Below are 16,261 nucleotides of genomic sequence, written 5' to 3'. Positions count from 1 at the left end.
TATACTATAGCGGTCGGAAACGACTGTGAATGGAATTTCTATATGCTTTTTGCAAGGTGTGTTGGCAGTTATCGGTTATCGGTTAACGATGCGAGGTGTGTGACCTAGAGAGGGATGGCATGTAAAACCAACTAACAAAATATTTAATTGGCGCAATATTTAAAAGTTACTCTCGCTAACTGTTTGATAAGCGACCGATGTTGTTAAAGCTTAAGGGATATTTTATTAGACATAGCTGAACAGCTTTTATTCATAATATAGGCATAACACAAAGCAGTTTCTTTTCGAACAAATTAACATTAAATAGAACATAAGGGGCAAACGCAATTAAGAAGGTACACAAATGAATTTAAAACTTAACACTAACTGGCACGTTTATACGCTCGTTCTCCATGGAAACTATAATAAGCGGCTCCCTCTTGAGCCCCTCGCGACTGGGCGAACTCAATAGACGAACTTTAATCTCCACTTCTCCACCATCTGGGGCAATATAACATTCCCTGGGACTAATCTGCACAAAGTCCGATACATTGCAGTGGACTTCAATGAGTTGCCCAGAGCGGAAGCAGTTCTTTACGGACAGTTTGGCAATGGTTCCAGCACCGAGCTCAATAGAAGCCGGCTGAACGGACCAGTTTCTCTCTACGGGCAGCATTGTGGTAGTATCCGCCTCATGCAGCTCATCGACAGGCTCAAGCATGTTGCTCTGTGTGGGAGTGGGTGAGTTGGCGGCACAGATGGTGCGGAACAGAACGGTCTCCTCGGCCTCCGGTAGGAACAACAGCGACGTCTCGGCGGACTCGTCAAAATCTCTATTCAGGGTCAAGGCCACGTCGATGATCTTCACAACAGTGACCAGATCCAGGATGAACTCGGGCGGCTCATTCAGTTGGCTGATATTCCTTACAGGCTGCTCATCTGGAAAGGGACTCCACAGGCTGTCCAGCATGGCGGAGGTCAGCTTCTCCCGCTGCCTACTGCTCATGCGATGCACCAGATGCCGCATTCTCTGCCTGTTGGGCTCGTCACCGCAGAAGATACGCATGTTGGCCAGGGTCAGAACCTGCGAGCTCTTCTTCAATATGTTCTTCATATCCTCGCGATTCGGCCGGAATATAACTTGCACCGTGCTCTCGGTGTGGGGCGGCAGAATCATCTTGCTGGGGCGCACCTCGAACGCTTCGCTCAGACGCAGTTTCATCAGCACTGTCGAGTCCACAGAGATGCCCACGAAGGCAGTCAGCGGCCCCTTATTCAGGAACTTGAAGCTGGCCGTGAGCGGACCGGAGTAGAGTTCGCCTACGTCTCCGATGGTGAGGAAGCTGGCACCCACCGGTCCCTTCAGCAGGCCCTGAATGGAAATAGCTGCATTCCCGCCGTAGCCATACAAGGGGATTTCCATTCCGGGCTGGCTGCTGTTTGCGCCCAGCGGAGCATAGAAGGACACGGCTCCAATGGCCGCTCCACAAACGGTGGGGCAGAAATTAATCACAATGCTCCGGCACTCCATGGCCTGGAGGGTAATGGTGCTGCTGTCGTTGCCGACCAGCTGGAAGCCGGGCCCCTGGATGCCCAAGCGTACGACGAGCCGCTTATCCGCCGTATTCTTCACCTGCATGGACTTTCTCATGTCCGTTCGCAGCTTGGTGCTGCCCCAGCAGAGGCTCGTGTGGGTCACTTTCAGTGGCAGCAGCTTTCCATCGCGATGACTGAACTCGCTGGAATTGGAGCAGCGCGAGATGCTGCGAGCACTGCCACTGGTGCCGGCGCCTCGTCTGGCGGTCGTGGATCCACTCGTGGAACTGGCCTCGCTTCCCGCCGGCGAGGAGTTGGCTTTACGGAGTGCTGCCCCCGGCATCAGTTGTCGCCGCTCGGAGCTGGTGGTGCTGTCCAGAAGTGGCGAGGACAGACAGCTTCTCGGCGAGCACATCGGCGAAAGATTACGGGCCGTGGCCGATGCCGAAAGAGAGGGACTCTTGGCCAGACTTGGCGAAATGACAAACTCGCTCTCTGTGGACGAGGGGAGAGCATCGCAGCCGTCCAGGCGAGTGGAGCTCAGCGTGGTGCGGCTCCCATTGGTATTGGGGGGACGGATTGACCCCCTGACAGAGTGCGTCTTCTTGTTCACTGGAGTCTTGTCCTCATCCGCCTCATCCCCATCTTCGTCTGTGGTGGGCAGCGGCCGCACGCCGTCGCTGCTCGCTGGACTCACAGCTCGGGGGGAAGGGGATGACTTGACGCGGCACACACGTCTGGTGGGCGACTTCACTGGCGTCGATGGCCACTCATCTATGTCAGCCTCCATGGAGGCGTCCTTGTCCGCACGCGTAACCAAGATCTGAGGTTTGTCCGCCAGCGGACTTAGTGGTTTTCGCGACACGCTCTGCTGCAGATGCTTAAAGTCCGTGGAGTTCAGGATGGAGTCTGTGAAGCTCATGGTCTCCGTATGCTTGTGCGAGTCACACAGGGTTCGCTCCGCATTGAAGCTATCGTTTTCCTTGTCCTCATCTGCGTGCAGCTGGCCCTGACCACGGCCATGCTTGCGCAACCGCTCGACCACCTCTACGGTGGAGGTGTCCGAGTTAAAGTCCAGATCTCTCAGGGCCTTGTCTATGGCTGAGAGACTTAATATCTCAGAGCTTGAGGGCGGCCGTGCAGGCTCGTCTCCGTTTTTGGACTGTAGGGCACTTTGAAATACCTTCTTTGCATTTTGCATTTTCTTCATCAGATTCTGCCCCAATTTCGATCCCAAGTTGGCCTCTGCCCTGGTGTAGGTCTTGTTGTCGGGCTGCGGGGTGAGAGTGGGGGTGGGGGTGGGGTTGTCCTCGACCAAGGCCTGACCGCAACGCCTGTGGTCGGGACTGTCGTTGGCCACAATGTTCCAGATATTCTCCGAGCGTGTCTGGAAGTAGTAGCCCAAGGAGAAGTCCGGATCTCCGGCCAGAACAGAGCTGAAAAAAAAGACAGAGTGAGGACCAATCAGGGGAAACACGCATCAACTCACTTCGACACGGACGTCTCTATGTCGGACGCAGGTGGGGGGGCTGCAATCTTCTGCATTGCCTGGTTACTCAGCGTTGCCGTGGGCATGGCCGTGAACTCTTGGGCCCAGGATATCTCGCCCAGAATCAATTTCGATTGCATCAGCTCGGCCGGTGCGAAGCTCTCGTCCATGTCTTGGCCAGCGGCCGCAGATGCCGAGCCGAAGGAGAAGCCTCCGCCGCCGTTCAGACTTAGGTTGCTCAGGTCAGCGGTGCGCGGCAGGCTGTGCGAGCAGTTGAAGGAAGACTCCGTCAGGCTGCTCACATTCGATTTAGAGTTGTTTTGCGAGCAATTGCAGCCCGGATCCGCCTGGCTGGCATTGTGCAGCTTCTTCTCCAGCAGACGCGCCTTTTCCACGAACGAAGTTTTTATTATGTCGGCCACCGATACCACTTTCCTGCCCTTGTCGCTGCGGCAGAGCGTCGACCGGCCGGTAATCTCAGCTGGCTCGAAGGAAATGTTTCTGCCCTTCTGGACTGGCGTGGGCGCGGCAAACGAGCCACTGCTGTTCAGATCGATGGTTTCATCGCTGACCAGCTCCGAGATGTTGCTGCTGTTGTTGGTCAGGACACTCTGCCGCCCCCTCATTGCTGGCTTTGCCTGACTGGAGCGCGCGCGCGGCTTTTCCAGTGTCTCCATGGCTCGCAGGCGCTCTGCCCGCAGTCGCTCGTGCACGTTGGAGGTTTCCCTGCGACCCGTGCCGCTTCCGTTCCCGCTCCTGCTGAAGCTGGACAAGTCACCAAACACTGCAAATATTTTCAGAATATAATTTCGCACAAACATACATTCGGTCCATGTGTTGCTCTGCTCCTCACCTTTGAGATTCTCCAAGCTCAATATGCCCAGCGAGTTTTGGTCCATTGGACTGGTATTTCTAGGGCTCCTATTGCCTTTATCCATTGCGTTTTAATATTTTCTTACAATGGCAACAATAACAACAATTTAGCCTGCGAAAAAGGCGACGCTTGTTTCCAAAATGGGCGCCAATATCAGTGTTGATCAGAGCGGAGCGGGACAATTCCGAACAGAGTTGCACTCCACAGCAAGTCGACTGTGAGAAATACGTCAAAAAACATCGATTTGGTTACATCTCTTTCGACGGCGGCATTATTCGGCAGAAGCAGGCGTTCTGGAATTTAGTCTCTTTATATTTCATATTTTAAGTGAACGGAACAAAAAAAAATAAAACATACACAATGGAGGCGGCATTGGATGAACTAATTGCCGGTCTGCTGTGCTCAGACACCAAGAGGATACACGAGGTATGTTCAACGGGATGTTGTCCCTTTGGCGAGCCGACGCTATTTTTTCGTTTTATTCCCCATTAATATGCATAAAGGCTATAATATGAACATGCCCATGCTTAGCCTCTATTGGCACGTGATTTCTTATAGTTCTACACGTATATATTTCTACAAAAAACATTCGCGTTAGAGAGCACGTTGTGTACACATCCACACACCCGCACACACACACAGACAATTGAACAATTATTTATGCTTAAAATATATGTACGTTTCCGCTTGTCTAGTGCACCGCCGCTTTGAGCAAGGCGTTTGAGAATCCCGAGGCCCTGCCAGTGCTCTGCCAAATGGTGGTGTCGACCCGCGAGGCACAAGTCCGCCAGTTTGCAGCTGTCCTGGTGAATAAGCGTCTCCACAAGCTGCGACACTGGCAGATGGTGCCACCCGAACATCAGGAAGCGTAAGTCAATAGAAGGTCTATAATCTACGGACGGGATCTCTGATATTCTGTTTGTGCCCCCCGCAGCATCAAGTCTTGCATGCTCCAGGCGTTGATAAGGGAGAAGGAGAAGGGCGTAAAGAATGCCATAGCCCAGCTTATTGGGACTCTAGTGCGTCATGAGGCGGACAAAAAGGACTCGTGGTTGGCTGACTTGCTGACCTTCATTTTCCAACGATGCAGCATGGCCGATCCCAAAGAGAGTGAGCTGGGAACATCCATATTCGCCACGCTTACCGACGCCGCTCCAGATCAGTTGATCAACCAAATGTCGGAGATTTGTCAACTCTTTTCGAGTGTGATGATGGCCGCCCAGGCCAATGGAGACACGGCTACCCCCACTGTAGCCAATATGATGCAGGGAATGTATTCCCTGATTCCATTCATTGTCGGCCACACAAGGGCTGAGCAGACGGTGGCCAAAGCCGTGCCTCTGATGGTCTCTGCTCTCGAGGCCTTTGTCCAAAAGGGAGTCGTCACAGAATTCACCACCGCCTTTGAGCTCATGGATTCCCTTGCCGAGTATGTGCCGAAACTGCTGAATAATTACATCAAGATGTTGGTTGATTTCTGCCTGGCAACGCTGGGCAACAAGCAGCTCGATGATCCAATTCGTGTTCTGGTGGTGACCTTCGTGGGTCGCCTCGTCCGCATCAAGAAGAAGGCAATTTTCAAGCAGAAGCTCCTGGACCCCATCCTGGTCGTCGTCTTTGAGATGATGTGCTGTGAATTCGACAACGATGATGGTTCGTAACTTCTAACTTCTGCCAGCCAGTTTGCTCTGCTAATCCGAAGCCTTTTTTAGAGGAGGACTATTTCTCGGGTACCAGCAACACTCCCGTGACCGCGGCCACCCAAACCCTCGATGTCATGGCTCTCCAGATGTCGCCGGAGAAGCTGATTCCCCCACTTTTGCTGATCCTCGAGCCAGCTCTCCAGAATCCGGACCCACTGCGCCGGCGTGCCGCCTTCATGTGCATGGCCGTCATCGCTGAGGGGTGTTCGGAGGCCATCAAACGGAAGTACCTTGAAATTATGCTGAACATCATCAAGAGCGGCATCATCGATCAGAATCCATCAGTGCGCAATTCGGCCTTCTTTGCGCTGGGCCAATTCTCGGAGTTTATGCAACCCGAGATATCCAAATTCGCCCCACAGATTCTGCCCGTGCTCTTTGAGTTTCTGCACCAACTGATTGTGGAGCTAAAGGTAGGTCTTTTCCATGGCAAATGATCAGTCACAAGTCAGTTTTTTGTATGTTTATCTTCATATATACGTATTATACATTCTTGTTTGTGCTGCTCCTAAAGGCTAGCCATGGGATGGGCCATGCTCCAGCAGCAGCCCCGGCCAAAGACACTATAATGTACACGAGTCAGTTACAGATCAAGCGCATATCGGTGCTCGCCAAGTATAGGGTGCTGTGCTCTTTTTTTTTTTTCTTTCTTTGATTAATTTCTGCACTCCATCTCCATGCCAAAAGGGGTTTCTCCGGGGTCGGTCCGTGTAGCTTGTGGGAATCCAAAACTCTTTCATATAACATTCACGCAGCACCCAAAACTCTTCGCCCGAGTCTAAAGAACACAGCTTAATCAGAGTATTGGTGAACATTTACAGATGGGCCAGCCGGAGCCCACCCACATGGATCGCATGTTCTATGCTTTGGAGGTTTTCTGCGAGAATCTCGAGGAGGAGATTGTGCCACATCTGCCAGTGCTGATGGATCGGTAATTTACAATTTTCTTGGCCCATTTGTGTGCATCTAGTAATACTAATTCATCCATTCGTCAGGCTCTTCGAGTGCATGGATCAACAGAACTCAATTCACATTCGACAGCTGGCCCTGTCCTGCATCTCGTCGGTTGCCACCGCATCGAAGACGAATTTGGTGCCGTACTTCAATCCCATTGTGGATATACTGAAGAATTATCTGGTGAATGATTGTGACATTGCGCTGAATGAGCTGCGCATTCAGTCCATCGATACACTGGCTGCGATCACCCGAACGGTGGGAAAGGAGAACTTTATGCATCTCGCCCAAGACACGATGAACTATTGCACGAATATGCTGGATCAGGGTCCAGACGATCCCGACCTGCGACGCGCCATCTACTCTCTGATTGGAGGGCTGTCGGTTATTGTCACAGAGGATATGAATACGGTCTTCCCCAAGGTGATCGAGCGCCTGATTCAGACGGTGGTATCGACAGAGGATGCGCTGTTAAAGGTACGCGAAGACTCGCCTACGGGCAACCTCCTGACCGAAATCGATCTGGGTGACACCGACAACGAGGACGATGATGACGACGATATTGGTGATTATCAGGTGGAGAATGACTACGTCTTTGAGAAGGAGGAGGCCATATTGACGCTCAAGGAGTTCGCTGCAAATGCAAGCATCGCCTTTGCCCCCTACCTCACAATGGTTTTCGAGGAGGTGTACAAAACCATAGATCACAACCAGGAGGTCATCCGCAAAGCAGCCATCGAGGCCCTCAGCGCGTTCGTGATTTGCCTCCACAAAATGAACGACGCAAACGGAGTGAAGCGTGCAAGCTCTATCCTAATTCCAAAGTTTGTTTCGCTAGTTAAAAATGACGAAGAGCAAGGAGTGGTCTGCCAAATTCTCGACGAGCTTGGCGACCTTTTCAAGGCCGTCAAGAAGGCGGCATTGCCCACGTCTGATCTTGCCGAGGGGGTCATTGGATGCATCAAAGACGTGCTGCTCAACAACACGGCTTGCCAATTTAATGAGCCGAGTGGCGGCGGCGACGAGGAGGAGGCCGATGAAAGCGAGTACGATGAGGCACTCATCGAGAGTGGTGCCAATCTGGTGGCCATGATTGGCCACGCCCTCGAACCAGAGATATACTCGATGTACTTTGGACGACTCTACAATTTCTTTCTGACCAAACTGGTATGAACAGACCTAGAGTAGAGGTGATCCGCAGATCTGAATAACCATTTCATTTCTTTCAATTTCTGTAGGAAAAGGCCAAGAAGAACGACGATCAGGACCAGCGTTCCTTCATCTATGGCGTCCTGGCCGAATGCTTCCAATCGTTGGGCCTCTGTGTGGTAACATACTTCGATTCGCTCTGTCCCGTGCTCCTGGGGGGCACCACCGACTCGTACGCCAAGGCGCGCCAGAACAGCTACTTCGGCCTGGGAGAGCTAGTCTATCACGCCGAAGAGAAGTCCTTTGAGTGAGTGAAAGGAAACCCAAAACCAAACATAAGATAAAAGTATTGAATTTGTCCACCTTTCAGATCGTTTGGAGTGATTTTGCAGGCCCTCTCCGATGCGATCGCCAAGGAGCAGAATGCCCCTGCTCTGGATAATATCTGCGGGGCTGTGTCGCGCCTGATCATAACCAATCACAATATGGTGCCACTGAATCATGTGCTGCCCGTTTTCATCTCCAGTCTGCCCCTCCGCGAGGACACCGAAGAGAATGATGTGGTGCTCAAGGCCTTCCGCGTGCTCTACATGAATTCGCGTCCCAGTATTGTCAATCACATTGAGCAGATGGTGAGCGTCATCCTGCATGTGCTGTTCAAGCGGGAATTCAGCGACAACGACATGACGTCGAACGCGGTTAACTTTGTGAAGGAAATCCGCAACGACTATCCAGAGCACTTTAACAATGTGGCCAACTCCAGTCCGGAGGTGTTTGCATTCGTACAGACCCTCTAAGCAGCAGATACACTGTCAGACCTCGCAACTATTACTAGCTCATACACATTCAAGGAGTTTTAGGCCAAATCTCAAAACTTTTTAGTCGGGAACATCCCATATCTATATGATGGCGTCGAAGTTTATTCAAAATTGTTCAAAATGTTTAGTCAACAACACAAACACACACACGCGCAGTACACGCCATTATATGGCAGTCAGTCCCAGAATATGGGGAACATAAATACACATATAACCTCTCGAAGAAATTTATCTCTCAGAGAGATACATGGATACACGATACGAGCTAATGAAATGTTTTCTAATTTATAATTGCAAAGCGATATGAATAGTCTGAAATAAAATAAACGAATCAATGAATACTTGAATTAAAATTAGCAATATTTTATTTACTTATATTCACAGACACTTTCGTCTGCATATCAGATTCGAGCATTCTTCTGTTTCTACCAGTGTGCACCGCGCTTGATGGCCACTTCCCGGACAATGTCTGCATGGTTTGCATGCAGCTTGAGACTGCCGTCGACATCAGTCCATCGCACGTTCGAAGCATCGTCGCCGGCCACTAGCTCCAGCTGCCCCACCTGGCTGCCGTCCTCGTCGTGAAAGTTCAGAGCCGTTGTCTCCATCCAGGCATTGTCGGTGTTCCGAAAGTCGTCCACGTAGCCGCTGTAGATATGGACACCTTCCTTGAAGAACTTCTCCACCATATTGGCCTTGTCGGTGAAGTTGAGAGCCTCCTCGGTGAACTCACGCTTGAGTGTGACGCTCACGTTCTCGCCGGGGTCCACCATGCCCCCCGGAATGGCCCACAGTTTGTTGTCTGAACGCTGAATGGCCACCATCTGAAGGATGTTCCTAGTTGCCAAAAGTCGAATAAAATCTTGTAAAATCCATCGAAGCCCAAGTGGAAAGTTCACTCACTTGCCGGTGGCTGCATTGCCAACGATCTCTCCATTCGCGTCGCGCTTCCAGCGGGTAACAATGGGATCGGCTGCATGATTGGGACCCCACCTGCCCAGGGAGCCTCGCCCGCTCAGACCGGTGCGTCCGATTGGATTGCGTGGCAGGCCGTCCTTTACCTCGTAGGCACCGTGAAAGGACTCCCGGTTCACCTGACCGTCGTTCTGGTTCCATTTCGGCTGAAATGTTTCACTTGGCAACGGCGCATCGGCCCACACCTGTCCGCCAATATGGGGAGCTGTGTACGCGGGCGGGCAGTACTCGGCATATGGCTCCGACCAAAGGACCTGCTCCTCGGCCACTGGGAAACGGAGGACGCCACTGCGAGGATACATGCTGTTCAGGCATTTCACATGCCGGAAGATTCCCGGCTTCACCAGAGTGGCCAGCATCTGAACGGGAGGGGACTTGGATGAGACGAGAACAGAGGACAGGATAGGGAGAAGCAACAGCACCACGAATTTCAAATTTGTCATTGAACTACAATCAAACCTCAAAACTGCACTAAAATTATGTATGTTTGTGTGTACGCCGGCACTATGCACTTCCAGGTGTCTCCGTGAGAATTGCATCCCTGTGTAGTTGCCATGTAGCAAAATTAATTCAATTGTGTGCTTTTTGCCCTTTTTTGTTTAAACTATTGTCACGCCTTGGGAGTACATACCATAGGATTTTGTCATCAATGTGCTCGTTAGTCCCAGACAAAATCTTAAAGATCCATTTTATTATTTTATATCTGGATGTTACAAAAATTTCAAGCCACACACAAAAATTTCTGTTGAAATGCCCCTGACCGTTTAGACATGTTTTTACTGTTTACTAATCTAATCCAAGCGCAGCTGCAATTCCCTGGTTTCAATACCTTTTTTGGTAATTATGTTGATCAGCACAGAGTCACCGGTGTAGATGTCGCGCTCTGCGGCCGAGATGAAGGTGTCCGATGCAACGGAGACAGCACGCTCCTTGGTTAGCTCTGGGGGTTCCTTGCCATCCATATTCATGTTCTTGTAGCCAATCTGATTGTCCAGCACGGGTTGTAGCAAGCTGCCTGCTGTGCCGCCAGCACGGTAAGTGGCACGCTCACAATGTCCAATGGGATCGTAGGAGAAGACGACTCCCTTGCCGTCCTTGTCGAGGCCAGCCAAAATGTTTGACACATAGTAGGGGAAGAAGCGACGGTTGTACATTGTAATTGAGAGCATCTGGGCCACGGCATCGGTGGTCATGGTCTTCAAGTGTGTGTGCTCGTAGCTCTGCATGCGCACCTTCATCAGGCCAGTCAGCGAGAGGGTGTCGCACCAGCAGCCCGTGGAGGCCAGCACGGTCTTCTCCGACAGAGGGAACAACTTGCTCTGGTTGCGGGTGTGAATGTTGTAGCCACTGCTCAGACGTGTGTCGGCGGCAATGACCACAAAGTCATCGCCAGCAATGGCCACAATGGAGCTGCAAGGCGAATGTTAGCCGGACACCAATAGTCTGCGTTTTTTGTGAAACTCACCCGCCATTAGACTCGTATGGTGAAAAGTCCGCGTGCGAGACTCCAGGGACCTGGTAGTCGGGGAACTGCTCGAAGCCTAGGCTGCTCATAACTTTAGATGTTATTTTCTTATTTTCCGAAGTAAAAGACGTACGAAACGAATGATTTGCAAGTTTCGAGCGGCGTACCACAAAATGACATTCGATATTCAGCTGTCAAATAAATGGTATCGATTGCTTGGCGATATTAGTGTGGACGTGTCACGAAGTGTTTTCAGTATTTTTTAGTCATCGATTTCATAGTTTCAAAAAAAAAGAATAAATTTGTTTTATTGAACCATTTCGTTTATAACAATCTTTGGGTAAATGTATAAAAGTTTTTCTTCTAAACAGCTGAAAGGACACCTTCAATGCGTTCTCTGTGCAGTTGCCCTCGGTTCTTTTCCACAATCTCCTTGACGTCGTAAAACCATTTGCCTGCAAATGCATAAAAGAATGTAGTTTTCGCTTTTCATTGAATTCAAATGAATAATCTACCAATGCTTGTGTTCTGCAGGCAGTCCTTGAATGTCTTGCATCCCTCCATACTGCTAAGCACACCGAAAACAGAGAGATCCGCAAGACTAGGCTGCTTTCCGCCCATGAACTTTGTGTTCCGCTTCTTCAGCTCGGTGGTCCATTTGTCCAGAGCATCATACATATGAGATCGGACGTCATCGGTGAGAGCATGGCGACGCTTCAGAACCTTGGCGATCCCCCACATGGCTACGGCTCCGCAATAGACCATCAAATTTCTCTCCCAATTTGGAAAATGCACATCCCACTCGCCCGCCTTTGAGAACCACTCAAATGTCTCCAGAGACTCTTCCATGCTCTGATAACAGTTTGGTGATATGAGGTGCACCAAGTGGTCGTCAGCCCAGCTCCTCCATTTGCGATCGGTTCTGCAAAGAGGTCATTTGATAAGGACTATCTGGGAATGTGAACTTTACACTTGGGCTTACTCCTCTGTTTCCTTGGTTACGCTCTTGGGTGCACGATCCTGATACATGAGGAAGTACTTGTTCAATATATCCGTCTTTTTCTTGCTTTCGTCGTCAAAGAACGAGATGTGCGGGTAGAATTCAGCCAGCTCGCCAATATCGGTGCGCTTATCGTGAAGATAGGTGGCTATTAGCGATATAATGGCACTAGAATCAACCATTTGGACGTATTGACTATCCCCATCCCGTTGGCGTAGGAGCACCATAGGCACTTTCTTCAGTACCGACCACCGAATATCCTGCCGCAGCACGGCATCCACCTCGACAACGGAGTAGGAAACACCCATGTAGTCCAAGTAGGCGCGGACCTTACAGCAGAACGGACATGTCTGGAACTGGAACAACACAATGTCCAGCCCGGAGGTGTCCTTGGGGTTCACATAACGCTTGGTTATACGCACGCCCGCCGGCATGTTGTCTACACGTTTGGGCGGCGTGTGCTCGTGCTCCTTATGGGAGTCGCCATCTGTCCACCGCGAGTACGCTGTGTAGACTGACCCTGTGACTGCGCCCAGGCCGGCTCCGAACAGCGCCAGCTTGAATGTTCCATTGGGGGGCTTCTTCACTCCATTGCCTGGTGCTGCTGCTGGTTTGCTGAAGGTGCGGCGTGCCAATGCAAACTCCTGATGCGCTTTATTGCACAGAAATCGCGAAGTCCTGCAGCTCACTGGCAACGGACGTGTAGCCGCTAGGACTGTGGCAGTCGCCAGCCGAAAACATGACATAATTACCCTTTGTTTTGGTTATTACTAATATAATTATTATATATTATGCAAAAATTTGCGATAAGTAAATCGCCTACCAAGACTAGAATGGATTAGCGATGCGATATATATCGATATACACAGTTTACCCATCCCTACTCAATACAAACAATTAAACAAATCTTGAAAAAAAACCACAAAAATCTATTGTTTTTTGAAATTTCTGTGAAACTCGAAATGTCGGCATCTGTGGAAAGTATTGTCACGGGTGCAGCAGCTGCCGCGGCCCTAGACAAATATGGGGAGGAGGACTTGTTCAGTATACTTATACGGTATGGACTCTATGTGGGAGCCATATTCCAGTTCGTATGCATCTCGGCCGCTGTGCTGATGGCCGGCGACGAGACGGTGGACACCAACGAAGCGGAGAGGGAGAGTGAGCCGGTGCGGGCACGCCTGCACAAGATCCGCAAGCTGGAGAAGAAAAAGCGGCGCTAGGTCAGGAATAGCATAGACTTAGTTAGCCTAACTAAATATATTCTAAGTATACACTATAATAAAAGTAATTTCTGTGAAATGTGTAGCGCCCAGCCCTTGATCAAGGCAGATGATCGCGGTGGCGTCTGCCGCCCTGGCAACTCTGCACATGACTCAGGGCGGGGCGGGGGAAAGCACTACGCCCCCTTTTCCCATCAAGCCCCCCCACCACCCACCACAAATGACTAATTGTATTTCTCTTTTAGTTTTGGCTCTTTAATTTTGGGAATAATATAAATTATAATAATCGTATATTTATTATGTTGCTCGCAATGTTGTTGTTTTACTTCCCTTTGTAGTAATGTGTGTACATGTGTGTGTGTGCAGTGTGTGTGGTGTGTGTGTTGAATGCTCCCACTCTCTTCTCTATGCAGTCTATGCCACCAAAGGATGCACAAACAATTATCACTATGAATTATTATTATTATGCGGTATTTAGTATTTAGTTTCTTTTTCTCATGAACTTTGCGTGGAATTACATTTTTAGGTCAAAACTCATTTCGAATCTTCATTGACTTCATCTTCAGACAGGCAGGTGGCTGGTGGGGGCTGGAAGCCGGGGGCCGGAGATAGGGTGGGGGGCGTGTTGGTTCGTTTCAAAAACGCTTAAATTTCAAATACAACAACTATTTTGAATAGGGGAATAGGAAAATAGGTCTAGAGGGGAAAAGCAAACGAGGGAATCCGACAACTCTTAACTGGAACAACAACAACGAACCGCACACACTCTCGAATCGAATCATTTCGTGTGGAACGTGGACAAAAGACAGAAAAGAAAGAAAGAAAGAAATGAAAAACATAAAAGCTGGATTAAGGTGAGGCGAGAGGTGTGGCCGTGGCTGGCCGGGTCTGGGGTTGTTCGTTTCGGTTCGGGGTCGTGTTTAATGTATTTATATGTTAAATTCGCAACATTATTATTTCTCTTTACGCTATTTACTCGTACTCTTACTAATTGTTTTTGTTGTTGTTTCTATTTAGCTTTATCGTTATGTTTTTTATCATTATCATTGTGGTTGGTGTCTAAATTATTGTTTAGTTACTCACAAGTGTTGTCATCGTCTCATCGTCACAAAATATAGTATATATAATATATATTTGCTTTAACCCACACACAAAACCTTTCTCGTCCTTCCTGCTAACCCACCATCGGGGGCCCAGATGTTCCTGTTCCTGTTCCTCATCCCGTTCTCGGTCTCGTTATGGTTCTTTTGCCCCAGGCTCCGACATTGACCATCCTCCGTCGATGGACAACTAGGCCTCGGGCAGCGGTTTCAGCTCCTTTATCTGCTTGATCAGATAGGCCTTCTCGTCGTTGAACTGCTCGTCCTCGGATCGGTCCGTATGGAAATTGGTTAGGAAGTCGACCAGTTTCGTTTGGTTGCGCAGCAGGATGTCCAGGATCGGTTTCGGCTTGTTCGGATTCGCCACGAACACCTTGAAGACGTGAAACGCCTCAAACTGGATGTTGCGCGACTTCTCCTTCAGCATGTTCATCATCAGCTTCAGGTTCTCCGGCTCGGAAATGTATCGCGTCATCACAGTGAAGTTATGCCGGTCCAGCAGCAGCTCGCCCAGCAGCTTCAGACTCTGGCGCCGTGTCACATAGTTCTCCGAGTTGAGCAGCCGCTGATAGTGCTGCGAGAAGAACTTGTCGTAGTTGGCGTCCAGGAACTCCGCGCAAAGCAGCTTGTGGCGCGTGAGGAGCTCCTTGAAGGTTGAAAAGGCATCGGAGGCGATATCGAAAGTGGACACCTCCACGTACCGGAAGAACTTGAAGAACTCGTCCGAGTGGAGCATTATCTTGGCCAGGGCCTCGTAGCGGGCGCACTCCCGCAGCATGGTGCCGGAATTTAAGGCTATCTCTGGATGCGCATCCTCGTAGCCGCCCATCAGTGTAAACAGGATCTCCGGTTTCGTGCAGATGTACTCCACTGTGGGCGACCGGGTGCCAATCTGTCTCCGCAGCACATTGTTGAATATCAGTGCCACATGCTTCTTGCCCTCGAAGTCGATCCTGTGCAGGTTCTGTATGAGCAGCAGCAACAGATTGCTGTTATACAGCTCCTGAGACAGCTGGGCGACCACATAGTCCGCTGGTGGCTCTGTGTCGCTGCTGCCGTATAGCATGTTCTTGATGGACACCAGGTTCTTGCTGCAGTCCTCCTGCGCCTTCTCCACTTTTCGGTCGCCCGACTCCAAGGCATTGATTGCCTCCTTCAGCGATTTGACCAGCTCCACTGGCGACTTCTGTGACTTCCCAAAGAGTGGCATTATGCTTGCTGCTGCTGTCTCGGGCTCTGTTTCGGGCTGGCTCGGTCTCGTCTCGTATCTGCTGTGGCTGCTGACTGACTTTCTGCTGCTGTTGTTGTTGTTGCTGCTGCTGGCTGGCTGGTTTGCGCTTGCTTTCGTTTGCAGTTGTACCTTTGAGGTCGTGGCTTTCGTTGCCCAATTTCTGATGCTGAAGACACAAATTAGATCGCTTGGCAATATTATCACGGTATAATATTCTATTATTATATATTAATTTCGTCTTTTTCAGTGGATTTATCGATGAAACATATCGCCGACCCTCAAAAATATACCGAAAGATACCATCTCATTTTCAAAATATACCGTATTTGTATTAAACCCCGCTTTTTGCTTTACACAAGCTATTGACTTCGGAATAGTGAAACCAACCACGATTTCAAAGCTCAAAATTAAAAAAAAAACCCTGCGATACTCCTATATACCTTAAAAATGGAATTTAGTAGATTGTTTAAACTGATTAAATATACCACTATATACCGATATGTCGTAAATATACCGTCGACTCAATTTCGATGACAAAATATCCACAAAAGTTATACCCCTAAGCGGTCACACTGGTCTTTTCTCCGAGTAGAATTTATTGAATGTGTGTATCGATCTATCGATATAAGTCATATGAATCATTTAATAAAAGGTGGAGTCTTTTGTCTTAAGCTGGCAGGTAATTGATGCAGATCATCAAATGGTATTCATTAATGTGGTCGGAAGTGACTTTAAATGGGATTTCTATGTGAATTTTACAAGGTG

At 49.7% G+C, this 16,261-nt stretch overlaps 7 protein-coding genes across 9 annotated transcripts; 2 read left to right on the top strand and 5 right to left on the bottom strand.

The window, feature by feature from the left end:
- Positions 1–208: 208 nt before the first annotated feature.
- LOC111077360 (probable GPI-anchored adhesin-like protein PGA55) lies at positions 209–4,053 on the bottom strand. Its single transcript, XM_022371606.2, has 3 exons — positions 3,858–4,053; positions 3,005–3,788; positions 209–2,951 (listed from the first exon to the last, which is right to left on the bottom strand). Exons 1-3 carry the CDS (start codon positions 3,940–3,942, stop codon positions 350–352), a joined length of 3,471 nt encoding a protein of 1,156 aa, XP_022227298.2. The 5' UTR covers positions 3,943–4,053; the 3' UTR covers positions 209–349.
- Positions 4,054–4,126: 73 nt separating this feature from the next.
- Positions 4,127–8,849, top strand: LOC111077361 (importin-4). Its single transcript, XM_022371607.2, has 8 exons — positions 4,127–4,304; positions 4,574–4,746; positions 4,813–5,531; positions 5,591–5,994; positions 6,403–6,512; positions 6,577–7,702; positions 7,774–7,991; positions 8,055–8,849. Exons 1-8 carry the CDS (start codon positions 4,239–4,241, stop codon positions 8,479–8,481), a joined length of 3,243 nt encoding a protein of 1,080 aa, XP_022227299.2. The 5' UTR covers positions 4,127–4,238; the 3' UTR covers positions 8,482–8,849.
- On the bottom strand, positions 8,588–10,201 carry LOC111077363 (ADP-ribose pyrophosphatase, mitochondrial). 3 transcript variants are annotated; one of them, XM_022371611.2, is made up of 4 exons: positions 10,109–10,201; positions 9,406–9,836; positions 8,875–9,339; positions 8,588–8,814 (listed from the first exon to the last, which is right to left on the bottom strand). In XM_022371611.2, exons 1-3 carry the CDS (start codon positions 10,109–10,111, stop codon positions 8,928–8,930), a joined length of 846 nt encoding a protein of 281 aa, XP_022227303.1. In that variant the 5' UTR covers positions 10,112–10,201; the 3' UTR covers positions 8,588–8,814; positions 8,875–8,927. The 3 variants fall into 3 exon arrangements, with proteins under 3 accessions (XP_022227303.1, XP_041450089.1, XP_022227301.1); XM_041594155.1 differs by lacking the exon at positions 10,109–10,201 and adding an exon at positions 9,900–9,997; XM_022371609.2 differs by lacking the exon at positions 10,109–10,201 and having other exon boundaries at positions 9,406–9,984.
- Positions 10,140–11,133, bottom strand: LOC111077366 (proteasome subunit beta type-1). The gene is made up of 2 exons (XM_022371613.2): positions 10,943–11,133; positions 10,140–10,887 (listed from the first exon to the last, which is right to left on the bottom strand). The coding sequence occupies exons 1-2, from the start codon at positions 11,029–11,031 to the stop codon at positions 10,269–10,271; spliced, it is 708 nt and encodes a 235-aa protein (XP_022227305.1). The 5' UTR covers positions 11,032–11,133; the 3' UTR covers positions 10,140–10,268.
- An 89-nt stretch (positions 11,134–11,222) lies between these two features.
- LOC111077362 (prostaglandin E synthase 2) lies at positions 11,223–12,751 on the bottom strand. Its single transcript, XM_022371608.2, has 3 exons — positions 11,925–12,751; positions 11,458–11,864; positions 11,223–11,397 (listed from the first exon to the last, which is right to left on the bottom strand). Exons 1-3 carry the CDS (start codon positions 12,686–12,688, stop codon positions 11,306–11,308), a joined length of 1,263 nt encoding a protein of 420 aa, XP_022227300.2. The 5' UTR covers positions 12,689–12,751; the 3' UTR covers positions 11,223–11,305.
- Positions 12,752–12,800: 49 nt separating this feature from the next.
- On the top strand, positions 12,801–13,454 carry LOC111077367 (protein anon-73B1). Its single transcript, XM_022371614.2, has one exon. The coding sequence runs from the start codon at positions 12,905–12,907 to the stop codon at positions 13,163–13,165; it is 261 nt and encodes an 86-aa protein (XP_022227306.1). The 5' UTR covers positions 12,801–12,904; the 3' UTR covers positions 13,166–13,454.
- Positions 13,455–13,797: 343 nt separating this feature from the next.
- LOC111077365 (protein Mo25) lies at positions 13,798–15,756 on the bottom strand. Its single transcript, XM_022371612.2, has one exon. The coding sequence runs from the start codon at positions 15,473–15,475 to the stop codon at positions 14,456–14,458; it is 1,020 nt and encodes a 339-aa protein (XP_022227304.1). The 5' UTR covers positions 15,476–15,756; the 3' UTR covers positions 13,798–14,455.
- Between the last annotated feature and the right edge of the window lie 505 nt (positions 15,757–16,261).

The sequence above is a fragment of the Drosophila obscura genome, unplaced genomic scaffold (genome assembly GCF_018151105.1).
Source record: "Drosophila obscura isolate BZ-5 IFL unplaced genomic scaffold, ASM1815110v1 contig_1, whole genome shotgun sequence".
NCBI classification, from domain to species: domain Eukaryota; kingdom Metazoa; phylum Arthropoda; class Insecta; order Diptera; family Drosophilidae; genus Drosophila; species Drosophila obscura.
This window is presented reverse-complemented; position numbering and strand designations above follow the sequence as displayed.